Source organism: Blennius ocellaris (genome assembly GCF_963422515.1).
Source record: "Blennius ocellaris genome assembly, chromosome: 12".
Classification (NCBI taxonomy): Eukaryota; Metazoa; Chordata; class Actinopteri; order Blenniiformes; family Blenniidae; genus Blennius; species Blennius ocellaris.
The window spans coordinates 17,147,102-17,169,850 of NC_137661.1; the positions used below are offsets into that span (position 1 = coordinate 17,147,102).

The 22,749-nt window shown below is 41.4% G+C and overlaps 1 protein-coding gene across 1 annotated transcript in view; it reads right to left on the reverse strand.

Annotated features, from left to right (window-relative positions):
* Positions 1-22,749, reverse strand: part of sema6bb (sema domain, transmembrane domain (TM), and cytoplasmic domain, (semaphorin) 6Bb) — a 131,246-nt gene that overhangs the window by 42,898 nt on the left and 65,599 nt on the right. The window contains exons 4-10 of the mRNA XM_080505628.1: positions 20,721-20,781; positions 20,469-20,531; positions 11,199-11,297; positions 8,913-9,003; positions 8,306-8,425; positions 7,600-7,688; positions 6,569-6,786 (exon numbers count right to left, since the gene is read on the reverse strand). Coding sequence (XP_080361754.1) covers positions 6,569-6,786; positions 7,600-7,688; positions 8,306-8,425; positions 8,913-9,003; positions 11,199-11,297; positions 20,469-20,531; positions 20,721-20,781 — 741 coding nt within the window. The remainder of the gene's footprint in view (positions 1-6,568; positions 6,787-7,599; positions 7,689-8,305; positions 8,426-8,912; positions 9,004-11,198; positions 11,298-20,468; positions 20,532-20,720; positions 20,782-22,749) is intronic.

Below are 22,749 nucleotides of genomic sequence, written 5' to 3' on the forward strand. Positions count from 1 at the left end.
ACAGCATCCTGGAAAGTCCATCACAGGAAAACCAAAGCGGGACAAACAATAACACACACACATCTTACACCAATAAACCGCACTCATATATGTTAGACTGAAAGAGGAAACCAGAATACGCAAGATAAGTCATGGACAGGGAAAACAGACAGAGCTCCGTACAGAAAGATCCCCAAAAGACCGATCTCCATCCCGGGATGTTCTCACTTTGATACAAAGAGTGCTCGTCGATTTCCTTCCTGGTGTAGCGCGGAGGAACTTTAACGCATAAAGGTGGCTGTATTTCCAATATCTGTTTCATTTGGGGTTGTTTATTAACTCCAGCTCTAAAAGTTGGTATTTTAATGTAATGCTATAATATAATATAATATAATATAATATAATATAATAATCTATAACAACGTATATAGTAGCACTTTGATCTGCCAAACAAAAGCTGATTTCGAATTCATCTGACTTGAAGAATTTCTGTCCGTTACTTTACCTTGTTAAGTATTTTAATTTAGTCTAATCTGAAATGCTTGAATCTGTGAAAGAAATGGTTTCGGTGTGCCACTTCACAAATATTACGCTGTAATTTCAATTTCAATATTTTCCATTCACTTAAAAGTTCCTCTCATGCTTTACAAATGCCGTGCCTCATCCTTTCAAGGAACCTGAATTTTCATACTCCTCTGTGACCTTTCCACGCTGTCCCTGTGGATTTTTTTCAGCTCTGCCTTACATGACCATTGTGGTCTGTGCGGTCTCGCTAATACCACCAGGCCGACTGTATTTTATCTGTGACATTGCACTTTGTGCAGTGCTCCTTTAAAAAGACCCACTTCCCCAGCGAGCTGCCTTATTATGTATTCCCTTCCCTTCTCTATGTGCAAGCTCAGGGGGTCTCGCTTGCACATCTGTGCATTCTCCCCGCTGCCACAGTTCTCCTGCCATTATAAACCTGTTCTCCTCCTTCTCCTTGTCCTCCTCATTTCCCCCAGTCTGCTGTGTTTTCCCCCCCGAGGGCCATCCTGCTGTCTGACCTAGTCACACAAAGATTCCTTGCAAGTAAATTCAAACATGGCCTCCTCACTTGGAGGATGCACAGGATTCACTCGACTTAGCATGGGATATTGTTTCTGCATTCCTGTGCGGCTTCATTAAAGCTAATAGGCTAATGTCAATCGGTTACACAAACAACGGCCATTTTCAGCTGTCAAAACAATCGGGCGAAAAAATTGAGTATCGGTCGTGACAATCAAAACAGTGCCGTGTAGCACAGCGGTTGAAGGCAATGGTTTGACATCTTGTTTGCAGTTCTTTCAAACTATGATGTAGCATCGACTGCTGCTATTCAAAAATCTCTTCACCCCAATGACCTTATGTTCATATTTCATCTCTTTTGAGTCAGGTGTCTCTCCCTGACCTCCGAAGCATCAGGAGTGTGTGGGTACGGGAGGTTTGCAGTTAGAAATATGAGCTTGTCTTTCATTTTGTCTTGGAGAGGAATGGCCTTGAGCTTCAGAGGTGGCTGCACAAAGGAAGTTGCAACCGGAGGCGTCGTAATACTCCGGGAAGACAGACTCAAGGATGCGGCACTAGAAATGCAGCACGAGAAGAGTTGAGAAGCTGGTATGTGGCTGTAAAAGAAATAAATAAAAAAAATGATCCCTGGAGTGTGTGGGCACAGGATGAGGTGGGTAAGTCCCGAGAGCCCCGGGGAGACAGTAAAGCCTCCACGACGTCCTGTGATTCCCATACTACAACCCAATATAGGCTGTGCAGGGCCAAATGGCAGAAGAGAATAGCTATTCCTCCACTTCTAGGTCCTGCTTCATGCTGGTTTCACTGCACGCTGCCAGCCAAAGCAATTTGTCTGGCAAGCACTTAGCCAGCGTGGCGCAGTGGGCCACTCTGGGCCGGTGGGAGTTTTGCGGCTCGCCTGACACATTCTCTTTGTGTTCATTTTCCTCCATCACACATCTTCTTATCTGTTCATCTGAACCTGCCTCTGTCTCCGGCTTATTTAAAATAAGGCCCAGTAGCAGGTTATCCAGGCAGGGGTGTACATGTGTATTCAGCTGGCTATCCTCTGCGGTGAGCTGTAAATGCTGTTATCTGGGAACCATTGTAAGTGTTTCTGAATGTGTGTCGAATGTGTGTGTGTTTCTGTGCTTGTGTAACATCCATCTGTCTCTGCAGGCAGTGGCCCTTCTTGCAAACACACAGATAAGATGCAGCTGATGAAACAATTTTGGATCGAGGAGATTTGGGGTGGAGATGCACATGTTGCCCATTATTGACTCTCATATGTCTTTTCCTGTCATTGTTGCCCTCTCCCACCTTTCTCGTTTTACACTCACCTGCTCACTTCCCCCCCTACTTGCTGAGACCTGAGAGTCCAATATGACGGATGCTGTCCTGAAACTGGTATCAAGCATTATTTTTATATTCCGAAACTTGGAGGCAGTGTTACTTAATACAGTTATGTTGCCAGAGGCTTTATTGATACCAGACTCACACAGGGGATAGTTGTAACTATTTTTAAGCATTTGCTAAAAGTACTACCATACATAGTACGTGGAAACTATTTCAAATTTGTGTCTTAGCTTTGAGTGTCTACTATGGGATGTATGAGCTTTTTGTGTTTCAATGGGTTGTTGTAACCAGATCATTGTTTTAGAAAAGGGCCTTCAGTCTCAATGGATTTTTTTATCAGTGTTGTGTGACGAGTGAAGTTGATGGAATTGATGAATTCATACAGGAGCATGTGAAAGTGCACATGTTGGGGGTGAGAATATATTCAACAAACACTGTCAAACTTCATAAAGAGATGTCTGTGCACAAATATTGAACCCTTACATTTGGTATCCTGTCATTGCTGGAAAGATCTGTCATGCACACGTCTCACATTGATAACTTAGGGTGCTTTCACTCCAGCAGGCCGACTCAGGGCCTGTTTCCACAGCAACATTTTCAAGTGAAAACGCAAACATTTCGTAGCATTTTTGGTTGTCCGTTTACATGGCAACGGAGCTCGGAGTTACTGAAAATGTTTTGAGAACGGCTCCCAAGGTTGAACTTTTCTCACGCCATCCTTGTGTAAATGACAGAAAACGCAACTTGCTGGAAACACTTTGACTCCATCACTACTACAACTGCGCATGTGCACCATGGCCATACTAAAAAGTTCTTCTGCACATGCACACGTAGCTGGACAACAACAACAATGTTTGCCGCCAAAGTGTCATGACTCCACGTCCATATTCTCCAAGGACTTGGTAGTTTTATAGTTGAGAGTTTTATAGTTGCAATCCAACTTCGTCGTCTGTCCATGAATGTCCTTGTACTTGCCATCGTTAATGTTTATAGTGTATCGCTCTGAAAGCACGTGTGTGTGGTGTCATTACAAAAACAAACAACAGCACCCACTAGTGGCACAATAAAACAACACCAGTTTCAGCAATTGGTCCATTTCCATAGAAACGGATGTTGTTTTCAAAACGTTGCCATGTGGATTTTCTGGAACGAAAATTCCAAAACGGTAAACACGGCCCACAGTTTGAGTTTTTGGTCAGACTGATGCGGCTATGCTGGTGTGAGAACAAAGCTCAACTGCGGGCCTCACTCAAGCAGACACTCGAGGAGCGGCCTGAAGAGGTTTTCACCTCCGTCGTCAAACTCGTGTGAAGCAATGATAGTGTTACAGCCGCAATCACAGTACATTATGGCTGAACTGCCCAGTATTTGCCATAAGGTTGAGCTGCGAAGGCTGCTGTTCTCTGATGAGCAATATACTGTTGGTTGCTACATGAACTTTACACATTGTGAAGGAGAACACAGCCACGGTCAAAATTGGAGGAACAAGCGAGATTTACTGCCTCGCAGTTAGTTGGTCTTATTGCTTTATAAAAACATATCATATCATAAAGAGATACTTTAATTTCTTTGTATAACAATGCTGAATTATGGCAGAAAGGTTACCGGTCACCTTGATGCTGTTACACACTCCCCTTGTCATCATGTGGAGTAGTGGAAACATGACAATTCAATTTGTTGGCGGTGTTTGTTCTCGAAGGAAAAGTCAGTGTGAAAACAGCCACGCCAAAGCACTGCAGTTCATTTATAATTTGGTCCACATCAAAGGTTCCCTCTGGTCCTGACTAATTGGTTTAAAACCACGATAATAAACTAAGAGTTTCAAAGTGTTTTTAGTTCAGGAATCACATCCAGCCAAATGTATGCTCAGGTGGGCTCGACTATTAATTTGAGAGTATAATAACTCCTAAATAACGACATTACTGCATTCTGTTATTGACTAAATTTATCAAACAATATTTTACATTTTTAAGAAAAATAAGGGTAGTAAAGCCTCCTGGAGAAAGGTGTAGAATTTTTGCACCATCATAGCTGTACCATGAAACAACACTTTTGTTTTAATACTTTACTCACAATAAGGTCTCATTAGCAGTACATCCAATGCTCTTATGAAAAGAGTGCAATCCTCTGTGGTTATTTTTTACATTTTACAAGAAGGATCTGAGTCTCTGATTGGCCAGTTCTAGCCCACAAGCCATATAGTTGTTGCTGCTTTCCTTAGCTATTCATCACAAGACAATAAAAAAAAAAAAAAAAGTGGCTGTGAGCAGCAAACTGAAGCAACGAATGTCGGCCTGCAGGATTTAGCCATCCAATCATAGACATGATTAACTGTGTATCACACATTGTGAAATGAGCTAAATTGAATAACTGTTAGATATGAAGTTATTTTAAAAACAGGATCAAGCATTGTCAATAGACATTTTTCTTTGTGTGTACGCAGGCATTGCTGAGCACGTTGCTTTTGACCATATATCAACTATATTTAATAGAGATGCAGCCACAAGCGTAAGTGATTTAGTCTTGTCCCATTTAAATCGACTTCATGCAGTGCTGAGAAATACAGCATCTAAAATGTTCTCTGCGAGTATCTTCAACCACAACACAATAAACAGATTACTCTTTCTGTCTTAGGAAGGATGCGGGAGGGGGAAAAAAAACAAACAAAAAAAAAACCCTGAAGAAGTGCGTTGAGTCTTAAAAGACTCATTGCGAGATTGAATCACTAGTGTACATTGGCGCCTCTCTGATGTAGACACAATTCTATATTTAGGACATTTAAAGGATTAGACATATACTGTGTGTGCAGTGTATGTAAATATTTCTGTCGCATTTCTTTTTCTCATTGGTCGATGTCTCTGGTTTTCTGTGTGTGTGTGTGTGTTGTCTTTGGCTTAGCAAATATCCACAGCTTCCAATAATCCCCCATTTACCAGGCCACATGTCTCCCCTTCCTTCCTCTCCAACATCTATTTTCAATTTAATCTTGTCTTTCAACAAATCACCCCTTTGTCCTCAATAAAAGCATTCCATGTGTTTTTGTACCCCGCAATCCTGACCTCTGCACCTTCACACAGCCACTTTCATTTTTCTTGGAGCTCTGCTCAGCCTGAAGGAAGCCTTGTTCTTTCTGACTCCATAGGTGAGGGAACAAACTATGTCAGTCCACTACATTTTCAAGGAGAGCCGTTTGAGTGTGACTACATGCTGAGTGTCTATCTCTGGCTCTATAAGAAGGATGTTAGGGTGTCCAAGTGTTTTTCCTCAAAACTTTAAAGTAGCAAAGAGCACTCTCTTTTTTTTCAACTGAGGACCAGACCATCATAAAGTCCCTCTTCCTCTTCAGCATTTGATTAAAATGACACAAAAATGTGAAAATTATGCCCTCATTTGAAGACAAATTGAGTGATAGAAAAATCCAAATATGTTCTGCAGTTGCTGGAAAAAAACAAAACAAGAACAAAGTAAACAAAGTAACACTGCATCACAATGCCTTGAAAAAAATGTGTTTGGGAGGCTTATGATGCTCTTTGATGTTGTCGACATGGTGATCTCTAATCCAGAGAAAGTTGCCACCATTTGTTTTTTTATTTTAAATGGAGCTTTTATGGATTATAATGGGTTTTTTTTTTTTTAAAGAATGGAATGACGAAATGAAAAGTCTTTCAATGAACAAAAGTGAATAAATGTGAAATTCGAAAACCCTGAAAAATGTTAAACACCTGGTTAGAGTCCTTGAAGTTGCACTGTGGCAAAACAAAGCTCGTTTTACTTTCTTTTGTCAGTTCGACACTCTTTCTCTCATCAACAAATCACTGCACAGCTTGCAACATTAGAATGAAAAATTATAAGCAGAAGGCAAATGAACAGGAGGAATGTCTCAAAGTGGCTTTATCACAATTTACCTCAGTTCATGCAGCCAAGCAGCATCACTATGATTCAACCAGATATAGCATGTCTCCAGTAATTGAGGTGCATTCTCATTTTTATTTACTGGCCCTCACCTTAAACACAGTGAAATCACCGCAGACCTATAATAAATTGGTTCAATACACCAGTGGGTGTATTGACCCTATACCATGGTTGAAAGAAAAAAACTGAAAAAGTGGGTTACATCAGACAAAAATATTAATTCCAGAGACCCCATGCATGTTTGTAAGGATTACTGCGACACATAGACAGTCTTATTTGTATGTTTGTGGTGTACCTGTTAGCTGGCGTGGAGAACACTCCCAGGATGATGTCCCTGCCATGCATCCTGATGACGGGGCTGGTGGAGTGGAGCAGGTTGAAGTAGAAATGTGAATCGCCCGGTACAGAGCAGTTCAGCCGGGCCTTTAGGAATGATGTCCACTGCTTCTCCAGCACACGCTGTGAACCCCCTTGATCGCGTTTACACACTCGGGCCACACGTGACACCACCACCTTCAAGAAGATCAGACCAAAAATCTGATGTGTGCATAGAAAATCAACCAAACTATATTATACTTTTTCTATACTAGCTGTACGAGTACAGTTCACATATAACTACAATGCTAAGCTGGGGAGTCAGATACTGTTTCCGGGGCTTTGACTTTCATCTTCATAAAGACACATTGAAAAGCTCTTTTCAGCTCCGGAGTTATCTCTAAAGAGTCATTTGCATGCCATTTGCAATGTAGAACCCTGCTTTGACAGATCATTGTTTTATAATGGTGAATTTAATATCAATTATTCATGGAAATGTCAGCGCATCTCAGAACCGAATACACAATAGTAATCCTGTTTAAGTATCCATTTACTCTGCTCTCTGCAAACATGTCAAAGCTGGAGACCTTTTTTAAGCACTTCTACCCAAATGTGAATTGCTAATTTATTTGTGAAGCAAATTTTTTTTGTAACTGTTATTTCTAAATGAAGCTGTATTCCCTGCTCCGGAAACTTTGATAAATAGATGAAAGCGTTATATAAATCTAGAGAAAACATTTGTTCTCAATCAGAACAATCAAGAGCCTTTTGTTCTGACCTTGTTCTTTAAAGAAGTTAGGATTGACAGAACAGTGTGACTGAAGAAAAAGACTTGATATTGACATCCAAATAACAGCAACAGACAGAAATTGGACCCACATGTCCTTTCACACTCATTCCTCTACAGTCCACTTAAGCGATGCGCTGAAAGAGCCAGCAGCTTTTCTGTGTGAATACCAAGAAATCAGAGGACAAAAGGAGGACATATTTTCATCAGAAATACTTCTATACCTTCTCCAGGTAATTGAACTCCATGGCTATCTCTCTGAAGAAGAAGTAGATGTGAGGTCCCCACTCCACCGCACTGACAAAAAACGGCTCTGTGTTATGAGAATGAAATCGTTAGAGGGGGAAGAAGAAGGAGGTATACAGCAGGGACGTGTAGGCAGAAAGGGTCTGGTGAAACACAGAAGGATCATGAGAACGCATGGAGCAAATAGGCTGTCCCTTTGTGACCACATCATTCATTCCCATAACAGTAACACAAGGGCAGTGAGAAAGAGGCACAAGCCTTGATTAATTTCATTACACAGTGAAAGGGGATTTCACAGAAAACAATAAGTACATTATGTCTCCCCAACATTTCTGAGAAAGCAGTTTCAGGCGGAGCCTTTTGGGCACCAGCCCTTCTCCATCCCATGTCAGCAGCAAGTTTGACCAGGATGTGACTGGCCTGAACGGCGGCAAAGACCAGCGAGAGCTTGACAGCTTCGTGTGTTGTGGCCTGAACATGAAGCTGTCAGCCTGCTGGCTCACACTCCTGCCACTGACACAGGTATTGATCCTGTATGATGGAAAGTAATCTAGACACACATTGAAACTATCAGACCCGGACAACAACGGTCAGCATGATGCAGAGTAGAAGAGCGAGGTTCAGCATTGGAGCTATACTTGATCAAGGCCACACACACACGCACACACACACACACACACACACCTCTGAACCACTTGGAGTCGTGCTTGACGGTGCGCAGAGCCGGACTGTCCCCGAGGCTACGATAGATCACCGCATCAATGGCCAGGAAGTCTGTCACTGTGGCTGTAAACAGATTCCCCTCTGACACACACAAAGAGAAACACTGGTGAGCTGTACAGCCTAACCAAAACAACATACGTGCAAACAGTGATGCTCAAACAAGTGGAATCACTTCCTAAAAGTCCTGATTCGTAAACACGATTTGACTGACCAGTCAACAATGTAATTGCTGTAACATAATTGCAACATCGAAACTCTCCCATGCAAAAAATACCCGAGCAGTTTTTACTGCTCACTAATATGAGATAAGGGTTGATGGCTGAGTCGTAATGGCTCCCCACAGTTGGAGCTGCAGAACACTGATGATTTGATTATTCGTGAAGTGTTTAAACCTGATGAAGTAAACAATGGAGTTGAAGATAGCTGAATGGAGCTGATCAATCAAAATAGCTCAGTTGGGCTGAGTTTCCACACTGTAAATATGTACATCAATATGTTTTCGAAGAGAAACAAGTTTCTTTATTTCTGCCTCGGTGACTCCAGGAATCAACATAACTGGTGCCTTTACCTGCAAACAGGGCAACATTAGCATGTTTGGGGTCATAAGGGCATCTCGCCATCCCACTGACTGTATCTCCGACCATCTCCAGGGTGTCTCCCTGTAAAAGTACGAGAAAACGCACACGCACACACATACGCACACACACGCACACACACGCACACCAATCAGCAAGGTCCAAACAATATGAACACATCTACAGCAGCATTGTGAAAACTCGCCTCGAGAGAATGGCAATTAGGGAGTGTTACCGTAAGTGCGAACTAATGATTCACTGGTGGATATTAGGCACAGTGGCAACAACAAGAGAGGCACATTCTCATGCATAAATAAAACAAACACACACATAAGGTGTCATGCACCCACCCTGTTAATAATTCACAGAAATTCACTGTGCATCCAGCTTTCGATATTTCCATCCATCCATTATAGATAGATAGATAGATAGATAGATAGATAGATAGATAGATAGATAGATAGATAGATAGATAGATAGATAGATAGATAGATAGATAGATAGATAGATATCTTTGTTCAGTCAATTTGCAAAAGCACACACACTAAAAAGGTAGCCACAAAGAGCTATTTCAAGAGAAAAGCACAGTTCCAGATCTCTAGTTCTTATCCATGGTTGAAAATGAAATAATTCATAGGTGTCATTTCATAAAAAAAATAAATAAATCTTGCTATAAATAAAACAGGAGCGCGCATCACTAACTAGTCCCCAGAGAAACAGACTATCAGGCAGCGACAGGTGTGTTATACACGGTTGTAGAATGTCATTAGTGGCTGACAGATAATGGGGCAGGTATTTCTCACTGCTCCACTGTTGCTCCATGTTTGAAATGTGAGACTGAAAATAACACTTATCTGAAAAAGCCTTTGATAGTGAAAGGATTTTTTCCCTTTTCTACTTCTCCCTCCAACTCAACTGCCTTCGCTCCTCATCTAATACCGGTGCAGAATGATGTGAAATAAGCCGAGATAGTGATTAATATTAATGTGAAGTTTTTTGTTTTTTTTCTTTTCCCACCACAAGTTTGAAACTGTTACTGTAATTGAGCGGGACAGGAATTGGTTGGGAAATGGAGAACTCTCAGGAGCATGGTGGTGGATTCAGGTGAGTTGCTGCTTTATGGGTACAAACCTCTGGAGTCTGACGCTGTTTTTTTTGTTTGGTTTTTTTTCATTCTGGAACAGAGTTGAGGAAATGTTCAGAGAGCAATGTGGCTAATTGCTTGAATCGGGCTATCTAACAATGACACTTGTAGCTCAAATGTTGCGGTGTCTTTTGATTTCTGCCTCCATCTGTGGAATTGCTTTTCTTTCTTTACCACAAACAAAGAGAGTCAAGCCAAGCAAACAAGTCACGTCTCCAGCCCCGCTCTCTGAATACTCCTGTCTTCCTTTTTTCCCTTCTTTGTGTTCCCCTTGATTTTCCGTCTCTGACTCTCAATGATAACAAGCTCGGCAGACCGCAATGTTTAACCACCGAGAAATAACAACTCTTGTACCTCAGGAAAGCAAGGCACTGAAACTGCCAGACAACAGGGATAAATAACTCCTTGAGAGGAAGTCGACACAGTTTTAAGCGCGAAACAAACAACTCTAATCAGGCTGTAAATTTTCACCTGAACAGATAAATAATTGCACGACGGAAGTGAGGTACATCCTCTGGAAGTATAGCTAAGCTATTCCTCAATTAATGCTGCTTTCCGGCTGCCACAGTGCTCATAATTGCTAACTTAGAATGACATCACTTTGTTGGAAAAACTAGATTGGAGCGTTCCAACTTATCGCACCAACGTATGCCAGAAAACAGTAACAACTGTAGCAAAGCCTTGACTGAAAAACTTGTAAAGATGAAATATAACTAATAATAATTTAATTAGAATATAGATTTAACTGAATGTAACGTAGATATATTAAAGATAGTATGAGAGGATATAACAGCGAGACTTCTACTTTCAAACTAAAAACCTGGATCGAGCACAGCCTTCATGTAACGTCAACCAAAGATTGTGAATTAGTGTAGGTTTCACTTTCAATAGTGTTGGTAGTTGTGCTTTATGTGTTTAAAATTCACCTGCTGACATTGCGCACAGCCACATTGTTGACTGAACTCATGATCCGCGAAGCTGGCCCAAGTTTACCCACAACATCAATAACTATTCTCGAGGTCTAAGTTGACTGGACAGCAGCAGAAATCAAACTTAATCAAGAAAAAGTGCATGCCTGGACCACTCAGGGTCTGTAATTGGGACCGTGAAGCTGAAACCTGGTGCGCTAACTTACCGTATAGTTGGCACATAACGGATTGAAGGCATTGGTCCCACACAGAAACAATCCTCCTTGTCTGCTGAGTAGCACCTTCATGAAGTTACGGCACTCATCCTGAGAGAAACAAAGCGAGAGAGAGTTTAATATGCAGTGTGGGTAAAAGAGAAGAGATGAAAGTCTAAATGATGGAGCAAATAGAAGAAAAACTGGGTTTGTTTTTCAGAGACTGATTATCCACACCGCTCTGTGAAATGAAGCTTTTCAGATGTCTGATGTGTGGAATTATCACACCATTAACGCTGTCAATCATATTGATACAGTCTGAACGCAGCCTGCAGAGACTTTAACTGTCTACCCACTTCATGCATGCACACACATATACAGATATGCAGTCACTGCTGATTGACGGGCTGTAATCTGAGCCAGCCACAGGATTTTAAAACGAGCAACAGATTGACGACTAATTTCCCCAGCACAAGGCGTCAAACTATGAGGAGCTTAATGACCAAATGAGGCAGTATCCCACTTTCAATCTTTCATGTACGTTCTTTGAAAGAAGTCCCGACTCCAGTAAGTGGTCCGTAATAGCTACATTTGGCCAACAGACCCTGGTGGCAATAAATATCGGTCTGGTGAAACTCGGAAAAAACTTCTTTCAAGTTAATATCCCATCTCCACTAAAGTACCATGTCAGATCGTTCACACGTGTAAGCCTTTAAGTGCACAAGATTAAGTACAAAAGCAACGTTCACTGTACTACTTTCACACTTTAGATATTTATATAAATCATAATTTACTATGTTTCATATGTAGAACTTCAATCAATAAAAGGTTAAATCCTTAGTTAGTTACTAGACAAATTAACATTTTGAAGTTAATATCCATTCAACACATGCTACATTATGATCCTATTTATTTATTATGATTAGGTAGTTAAACAGATGAAAATCAATGCATTAGTTAGAATTACATCGATTTATTCACAGGAAGAGTTTAGTTTGAGAAAATGCATAACATGCATGCAAACTCACAAGCAGGCATTTTGGTAGTTATCACTAGAGCCAAATGGTAGCATGCATCAATTTATGCTGTAGAGGAAGTGGAGCACACAATGAGGCTTCAGTGACTATATATAAATTGAAAAAAGATGTTCGCTTTGAGGTAATTTTGAATAAAAACAAACTGAAAACAGGACAAAAGCAAAGACATTAAAATTTTCTTGTGGTTTTCCCAACAATTCTGGCTTTAGAAATGTAGTACAAAAATTTTAAACCTGAACTGGGATCTTCTCCTTGCTGCAGATTTGAGATGTGTGCAGTTCACACTGATATATTTCTTTCTCCGAAAAAAATCTAACTTTGAAAGATTTTACAGAATTTTTAGCCTGTAGATTTCAGAAATAATAATCATAATAATAATAATAGACTGGAACCTGTAGGAGGTTAGGTTTAAAGAACTTAGCAAATGAGAAGACAATAAACTAACAACAAATTAATTAGCTGGTGGTAAAATTACAAATATTTTGTGTGAATTCCTGTCATGACCTTTGACTTCGAAAGCCAAAAGGTATCGACAGCACTTTGCATACGTGCAGCCAAGTCAGCCACTTGTGAGTGAGGAGTGATGTACAGTAGATCACTGGCAGACAGCAGCCAGCAGCCCCCTGCCTAAATTACAAGTGTTCCAGCCAGGGTGGCACCAGATCTGCTGCGCGCGCGCACACACACACACACGCACACGCACACGCACACGCACACGCACACGCACACGCACACACACGCACACACGCACGCTGCACAAATGGGGTCCACTTCCAGACTGGCACTGATGTCATTGGAAAGCCCAGCACGGCTGAAGGAGAAGCAGCAGTGGTGGTGATAGCTGGCATGTCAAGTGACAGTATGCATTTGTGTGCGTGTGCGTGTGCGTGTGCGTGTGCGTGTGCGCGTGTGAGCAAGAGATCAGAGGGAAAGCAGTGATATGAGAGCCGAGTGAGTGTTATTCCAGATGCTCCACCCCATGCCCCACTCTCCCCCACCTTCCCACTTCACTCCCAGCAGGGCTCTCGTTTTTCAAGGGGGGGGGATGAACAGGGAAGAAGGAAGTGTTTTCATGTGCAAGTGTGCGGTATGTGTGTTGGGCTGCATGGGGTGTGTCAAGTGCGAGAGGTACATTTCAAATGGTGCATTACATGTCTCACATATGAATGCACAACTGTGGCAGTATATACTGTATGAGTGTCTCACTCTCTTTCACACAGCATATGCTCATATGTACGTAGTGCACATCCCTAAGTACATAAAACCACAGTTTGTATAACCGCATTCATTTGTGTGTATATCTTTGTAGACAGCACAGATCCCTGCTTGAGTGTAGGAATCATTTGCATGCTGTTTGTCGGTGGGGTTGCAGTCTGACAGCTTGGTCAGTGCTGTAATCACAAAGCCAGATGAAGCACTCTTAATAACAAACCAGCCCTATTGCCAGCCTCTGAGAGATGAGAGTAAATAAGAGCCAGACCACTACACAAATGCAATTATTTGGCGACGATTCTACACACAAAATGAAATGTTTTGTGATGACGGAATATAAACAAGGTTTAAAACGTTTGTGACATTTCTACTATTAAGTTCTGATACCCACTTGCACTTGACAAACATTGTCAAAATTTCCCTTCATTCTGTATACATGTATTTAATTAAGCCATAATCATAATCAACTATTCTAGGGAAGTAATATTGCACTGCCAGGTAGGCGTTTTTTTTTATTTTATTCAAAGCCCACTTCAGTAAGCAGGATTAAGCTTTTTTATTCATGATTTCTACATGAACAACAGAAACCAATTATATAAAGGATCAAGCAATGAATCACAATTATATATAAATACAAATGCTGTATGCCCTGATGCCTCCTCCTTTGCGACTCTGCCTCCTCCCATCTCGCAGCACCCGCACTCCCTGGGCAGAATCCAGACAAAACGCCACCTGTGCTGGCTGGCAAGTCTTTCCAAGACCCAGATGACAACCTTCCTCCTCTCACTCCTCCTCCTACTCCTCATTCGTTTGCTCCTCTTACTGACAGTGGCAGGGCTGCCTTGGCTCTATAAAATAATCTGTAGCAAAGATGAGTTACACAGGAGCACGCACCCCCCGTGCAAATATGGACGTAGTTGCTTAATGGAAGGGGAGATTTAGAGAAGAATGAGAAGAATAGGCGGGAGAGAAAAGGAGAGACGGTACACAAGCATGAAAATATTTCCATATGTATGTCTATGTTTACATAAATTGGATGCAAAGCACGCGGTTGGGTTCATTATGTCCAATGCTTTTAAAGGTAAGATGTTGGTGAGGTTCGTACTGCTTTTCAGATGTTGACTGAGGTAGTGCATTCCTCACCCTTGTTATTCTCGGCAATAGCACTATCGCTCAACCACAAAGACACGCAAATCGAAAAGAATTTCTATACAAAAAAAAAAAAAAATGTGAAGGTTCACACACATCGTCTGAGGATTGACAACAAGTTCTCTGTTGCTACAACACATCTGCTCCAAACAACCTGCAGCAGTCAGACACCATTAAAAATGAGGAGGCTCCACCTTCAGCATCTGCTTTCCATCTATAGTCCAGAACTGAACTTTTAGTCATAGATGATAAACAATCTCTTCATTTAGGTTAAACCTGGATTTAATGTTTGTTCGAACGACAGGGTTTTATCCCAAACTTAACGAGCGTGGTGTTTGTCCTCCGGCTACAATCAGCATTCTTGTGTTTGGTCTAATTTAATTACACCACAGGTTGAGATTGTTAAGTCTCTTGCTCATTTTCTTGCTTCAAATGCAGCAGCAGCAGATTTTTTTATTTTTTTAATAGACTCATAAACTATAAGTTATCCTGATGACCTCCTTTAGTAATGTTCATACAATAGGAGCCATCTATGGCAGTACATCAGGGGGTCGTATTTAGCAAGCTGCTATTCTAAATCTCCAAAGTTTCCATTACATGCCTGGCTGGTCCCCTGATGTTAGCAACCAGGGAGAAGAGAGCACTGCTCTGCCAAGAGTCGCCATTGAGCCAGCAATCACCCACACAAGCTCACACACACACACGCACACACACACACGTACAGTGTGTACACGGAACGCACAGACACAAAGCTTTGGCAGACCCTCTTCTGCACTCATCAGCGGCACGTCTGTCATTTCCAGGAAAAAAAAAATCCCTGATGTACAATTCTGACTGAAAACGGACTGACTCTATACGACATAAGGAAAGTATGAGAGCACGTTTGTGAATGTGGGAACAGGGAAAATTAACAGCGGCGTCAAATTAGCAGCACTTTGTTGTTCAGAGTCCTGCGGTCTTGGTAAAGCTAATCTGACTGAGCACACCACAGGCCACAAACAAACAACTTGCACAGCGAGAAGGGTGAGAAGGGTGAGATTTCAGACACGTCAAGTACATCGAGAAAGAAAGAGACGGCGAATGAAAGAGGGACAGTGAGTAACAGTGGAGACCAGAGAGTTTTCAAAGCCAGTCAGGCATGTGTCAGCCTCACCGCTGGAGCCAACCTGGAGCGAGACCGCCAGAACGTGGGGTCGGCTGAGCCTTACTCCCAGATGAACACGCACACACACACACACACCCACACCCACACACACACGCACACGCACACGCACACACACACAGACACACACAAGCCCTAAAATACAACACTTACCTAAGACATCTATTTACAATCTTCCACTTGAAACCACCTAGTGGATAATGTCAAAACTTCACATAGGCCAGGTAGTGATTGATAAATCCGACACTGCATGCTTGAGTGGAAGATGATTGGCTTTTTGGGAGTGTTCAGAGAAAATAACGTGACATCAGGTCAGCTTTTTCTGTATCATGGAAAATAAAGACATCAAGTGTGCTCAGATTTGCTGTGATGGGAAATGAAATCTAAAATATATGCCTTGGGCATCGAAAACTCTGCCTTCCGATTACAGCATATCACAAAACTCATGCGAAATCAGCTGAAGCGAGACCAAAATAAAGAGAATAATGTGAGCATTACACATAAATTAAACTATGCAAACGGCTCAAAAGCTGTCATAAAGTTTCTTTAGGTTTTAAAACATTCGCTGTCAAGTGATGAGCTGAAAACTCGGCTCATCTTTGCTTCGTGGCAGTAAAACTATCTTTACTCTGTATTTCATGTTTTTGGTACTCTCACTTCAGTGCAGAGTTGTGAGCTTGATAAAGATCTAAAAAGTACCACTTCAGGGTGACTATAAAAATGGGCTACTGGAGTATGAAAGATAAGGAAAAGTGTGAGTTTAAAAGAACCATGTCCCGGGTGTGAATGCTGCCCAGTTTACAGATTCAGAAGGCAGAGAAACTAGATCTTTTACACACGTAAAGTGTTACTTGGATGAAAAAAGAGCACCAACTGTGAGCGAGAAGAGAGACCACAAACGTAGGATTTTAAAGAGATTAATTCTGCATCCAAACAAAGCATTGAAAATGAATTTTCTGATGGTGCAACCCAGAAAAAAGGCATTTCAGTTGGACAATTGAAAACCCAGAGGTCCCCGGAGAGCACAATCAGTGCAATATTGATCAAACAATCTCGCTAAGTGCTGCTTATAACGGTACCCAAATGCTCTTTAAAAGCAGCCTATATGGAATTGCTTTTGTTTGCATGGACATGCCATGCTGTCATAGCCTGATGTGCTGGCACAGGGCCACCTTTGGGAAAAAGTGTCAGCCACTATCTCGGGCTCTGGGCTGCTTTCACAGCGGGAGAAGGTAAAGTGACACGAGGGGGAGATATGACAGCTCGAGACAATTAAAAGGGCAAGTACAGGAGAGATACAGAGACAGAGGGAAGCAGAGGACAAAGAGAAATCATTGGGAACATGCGGCGTGAGTGACAACACGACCGACTAGTGCATTCATCAACAATCATTTGGTCATTGTGGGAGAAGGAGAAAAAAAAAAAAAGGCTAAAGAATTAGGATATTGAATTTTCAGCCTAATTAGGGAGAATGCCATGTCCTTTGTGATCAACCAAGCAGAAACATTTAATTACAAAACCAATTATGAGGTGGCGAATGTATCACATCTGACACAGCCATCCCCGAAGCAGAACAGGACATTTCAGGAGATGAAGTGGAGGAGAAAAAGAGGAGAGCAAGGGGAAAAGGATGAGGGAGACACACAGAAACAGCAGTTTTCGCATAGATTGTTCTTGTAAGTGTAGGCTTCAGAATAAAAGACATATGAAATTATGGATAAATGGAAAGTCAGTGTACATGATGTCTATGAAGGTTCATGATCTGACTTACATACACGGAAGAAAGTGGGTGCTGCATCATGCTTGTCTGTGTGCGCTAATGCCTAAAATTACTGCTCACGTGTTTGAGATTCAATAACTTTGGTTGACCTTCAGCATGATGCTCGAAACAGCAACAGGCCGCATGATGCAATGCTGTGCAAAAGCCTTTCAGAATCCATTCCAGCATTAAGATAATATCAGTGTTGTGATATTAAATTCGAACTGTCTGCATATCTTGACATGGGAATAAATTCTAATCACTTCATTGTTTAATCTTGAAGGTTACACAACATTTGCAGAGCTATTCTCTAAATGGAGGATACAAGAAGGCAAAGAAATTGAATTGGAAAAAAGAAAGAAAGACCCACACTTGTAGGCCTAACTGAGGTATTTCTATGTGTGAGTAGATGTTTGTGGCTTAATGAATGATACCATCAGTGCTTTGCAAGGTCACACTGAGAATCACATCTCCCAAGCTGTTGTAATGCAGCAAAGCAAGGAGTTATTCACCTTACGCCATGTGGTTTTGAAAGGTTTTGCTCAAACTCCGATGACAATTGGCTCAATTGGAAATACCATAGAAACCACAGAAACGTCCATGAACAGTGTCCCTGGTGTAAGTAATACGTATCACAAACGGTACTCCATATCTTTATTGTTGTGATACTGTCTGGATTTTAAATTCAATTTAAATTAATTTAAAATAATAATTGTGTTTGGTAAGCAGTGATTTGATTCATATCGAGTCACTGTTCCACATGTGGTGGTATGCTTTAGTAATGACAAATATGCATTTATTGTTATGTTAGTGTCAGAAGAATATTAAACATTGTTAATTTGGTGCTGTTATGAATAATCACTTAGATTATTTTATATCAATTTGATCAAATTAACATGAAAACCAATCTCTTTTCCATCATATTCAACAATAACTATCAGCAAATATTGCCAAGAAATAGATTAATCCATCACACACACACACACACACACACACACACACACACACACACACACACACACACACACACACACACACACACACACACACACACACACACACACACACACACACACACACACACACACACACACACTTCACCCATTCAAATGTGTCTGAGTCAAGAGAGCTGACTGAAAGGACCGGGCTGTGTTCTTATCTTCCTCACGTTGCCGTGTGACTCACAGTACTACCAGGCATCACAGTCATTAGGGGGCAAGAAGACCTTTCATATCTCAGTCAGCCCCACAGCTCTGCTCAGGGCCGGCCAACAGGGACCCACACACTACCCCTTCCCATCCACCTCCCCTCCCTTTTCTTCACCTCGCTTTTTGTCTATGTCTTCCTATTCTCCATTGTGTTCCTGTCTGGCACTGTCTCACACAGATTTATTGTCAGGTGTTCTCTCACTGTGTTAAATAAGTCATTTTTTTCTGTGCCTTGAGGGGACAGAGCACAAGGTTTTCCCCGTCAACTACAATCATTACCGCCACACACATGTAGACATTGAACACCAGCCGTATGCATATGGCAGACAAAAGCTAGGGTGTGTGTGCATTTCCTCTGTGGGTCTGTGTGTTGAAGAGTTATTCAGGCGTGGGCTATTGGGACATTTCTCCCAATCTCCTTCTCACCACCTCAGTTTCCTGACGCCCACCTGCATTTTCTGAGGGTACAGGACAGAGTCCAGGCTCATGAAGGTGGAACAAGTTTTATATTGGTAGGAGTGGCTCTGCTCCTCTGATCGATGTGTGTGAATGTGTGTAAGTGATGGGTTGAATGAGCAGAGACAGAAATATGGGGTTACACACTGGCACATCTTTACAAACGTGTTCCAGTAGGCTTAACAGTCAGATACCTGATGAAAAACAGTGCCATTTAATATAATGTAATGTATTCTATGTATCCATCCATCCATCCATCCATCCATCCATCCATCCATCCATCCATCCATCATGTGTGTCTGTTTGTGTGTGAGTGAGAAAGAGACGGTCACAAATAATAAATTAACATAGATTCAAACAGATTATCATTCCAATTTCTTTTTATCAAGCTAATTCTAAATATTTTCAAGGTTTTTTAATAAAAGATGAAGCTTAAAGATTAAAACTGAATTTATTTGTGTGCATCCAAACACCATCTGCTCAATTCAGAGCAAAAACAAAGGATTAAAAGTTTGACTGAAAGGTACAAAGTTAAATAGTGGAGAGGGAATAACATTTTTCTCAGCTGCTTAAAATAAAAGAACAGTTGTAATTGTTTGTATTGAGTTTGTTTTCACTAATAGTTTAAAAGTATTTTCAGCTTTAGAGTTTCATTTATGTTTATACTGCAGACTGAAATCCAGTTTGATACGGTCATTGGCTGTTTCCAAATTAAAAAATGTTTTTTTTTTATATATATATATTTTTTTAGGATGATCTTGAAGCTTATTGTAAAGCAAGAAGGGATCAGACGGGTCTTCATTAAGCAAGACGATATTCAAAAGACAACATAACGACTCACTCATGCCTGAGTTGGTGACTCAATCGAGCGAAGAAGCAAGTGTAGATTTTCTTAAATGTTTTGGCTGAGTGTAACAGCTCTCATCAGGTTTTTTTTTGTTTTTTATTAAGACACAGCAAGAAGCTGTTTACAGCAAGACCCTCTGAAGTCTTCACCCCAGAAACAAAAGGTATACAGACAGTCCTCCTTGAAGGTGTTTCTGTGCAGGGAGTGCATGCTTTACCATTTTCTGAACTTTTTGAACACGCCTACATCCTCATACAGTTGACAAACATGCATTTTTGGCTTATGGATGATTTTAAACTGTTCCTAGGTGTGAATGGGAGTGTATGTGTGTGACTGTCTCCCATAATCAGCTGGGATTGGCTCCAGCCCCCACCAAGCCTATAAATTCAATAAAGCAGTTCTGGATGGATGGATCTCCTGAATGTGCCATAAAAATGTTTAAAAACTCTTACCTCATGTTTGCCCTTCATCCTGCAGATCCGGATGTCATTTTTGTTTGACTCCCATGTTCTTTTCTAGAAGGCAGAGATAAAAAGAATTTAAAAAAAATTTAAATAAAGATTAGCTACAATCATCATCACATTTATCTCCTGCAAAAAAAACAATGTTTTTCAGCCAAGAAGTAATAATAACAGTAACAGGAAAAAAAAAACATTCACTTGCAGGTTGTAAATGCTGTGTGTGGCTGTCCTGAAGCTGCTTACCTTGCTGTAAAACATCTCATCTCCTGCAACAATGTCCAATTCCACGCGGAAAAGGTCATCTCTGGAGCAAAAGAAGGGAGAGCTGCAGTTAACCAACACAGCACCGAGCAAGCCATGAATACCACCTCACATGCCGGAGTAAAAATTATTGCTGACTCAAGACCGTGGCTGTCAACGTGAAGCTTTTGGATGAAACCCAGACCATACATTCAATACATACTTTGAGAATAAATATATGTGCGGCTTTCAAGTCTAAATAACTCTTTACCATAATCTCGCAATACTTACAGCTGTATAATGCAAACACACTCTACATATTTATTCACTCAAAATTGATCACACGGGCAGATTAGCTTCACAATGTCTTCAATTTTCCCTATAATACACGAGAAATAGTACCCGACTCCTATTTCCCCACTTTGCCTTTTGCTTTCACTCATTAAGCTTGAGTTGCTGCATTAGATTTTCTGCTCGGCCCCTGCTTTTGGCTTATCATTTTTACTCAGAAGCATGAAATTAAATTAATGGATGATCCAATCAAGCTTTTACATTGATGCTTGCACACCCCCTCCGACATGTGTTTCAAAAACCTAGTATCATGCATGTATTCATGATATTCCAAACGGAGCTTTCTCACACCCTTAATCTGCTGATAATTCCACAGTAACCTTGGACGCTGCCATGAAAAATGCCTACTAAATGAGAGCTGAGATAGGCGGCTAACCGCTGACGCCTGCATATTGATCAAGGCCTTGGTATCTGCTGGGATGGATCTGAAGTCTGGGCTCCATCTCAGCTAAGGGCCACACTCTGAACAGACTAATCTGTAAATCTGCCATTGCCATGGAAGTGCTGCATTATCGATCGCATCTCTGATCTAGCTCTGTCTGCCATCTTTGCTGCATGCTCACTTTGTGTTTCACATTTTTCTTTGGCAAACGAAGGGGGTATACTGTGTGAACCCCCGTGTGCAAGTGTGTGCAAGGTTGAGTTCTCACCCCACTCGAGTGGGTGTATTTACTGGCGCATTTATGTCAGATATTACTGAGAGGGAGAGAAAGCTGCAAGAACGGGTGCTTGATGAGAGCACAGGTAGGCCAAGTGCCATCAGGTTACTCCTCTGCTGGATGAATAATTTATCTTGACTTCCTCTTGCTGTGTTAGAAGATTCCTGCCCTCACTCAGCCTCGCAGGCCAGGAATATGGCTAAGTGGTGGAGAAGTGCAAAATCACCAAACACATTCTTGGTACACTCCTGCTTAACAGGTCAAAGTTTAAGCATTCTTAAAACAGTGGAGTGGGCTGGAGTGTGAGGCGTAATCTCATCCTGCCTCCTTCAGCGTTGTCTCAGCATTAACATAATGAATATAGCAACAGAGGGCCTGGCAGTAAATACTGTTGCCTCTGATAGAGCAGAGGAGGGGGAATTATTTATGCTCCTGCTTCTCTGTGGCCTGTGTGTTTTGGTTTGTTTGGATGTGTGTCAGGGAATTCAATGCACAGTGCATGTGGTGGAAGGTTAGGATTAAGGGTGCATTAAAGTTGGGCTAAATGTAAACAGTGTGAAGATTACATTCTTCCTACCTCAGGATATGTGTAGAGCCATGAATTGCGTCAAAAGGCTAGATTGTAATTCTTCCAAAAACTACATGAATAAGTATTATGTTTACTTTATCTGACCTTGTCTTTGTATATAATGTGCACGTGCCTGCCAATTTAATGCGATGCCAATTTAATGCAAAGTTAACACTGGCTCTGGAAAAATAGTCAGCATTTCCTAGATTTCTCACTTGACCACCCGATGAACTTTCTCCTTCTGGCTTACAAAATAACAACAAACTCAAGATCAAGACCTCTTAACACTCAAAGTTTAGTCATTACTTTCAGTTGACCAACTCTTTATCTTGCTGCCTGCCTGTGGTCGATTTAGGAGAACATCACTAAGCCTCTCTGACCTTTAAAAGAAAATATGAGGAGATATCGGAAAAAAAAAAACCCTGATGATTGTGAAAAGGAAGATTTGTACACA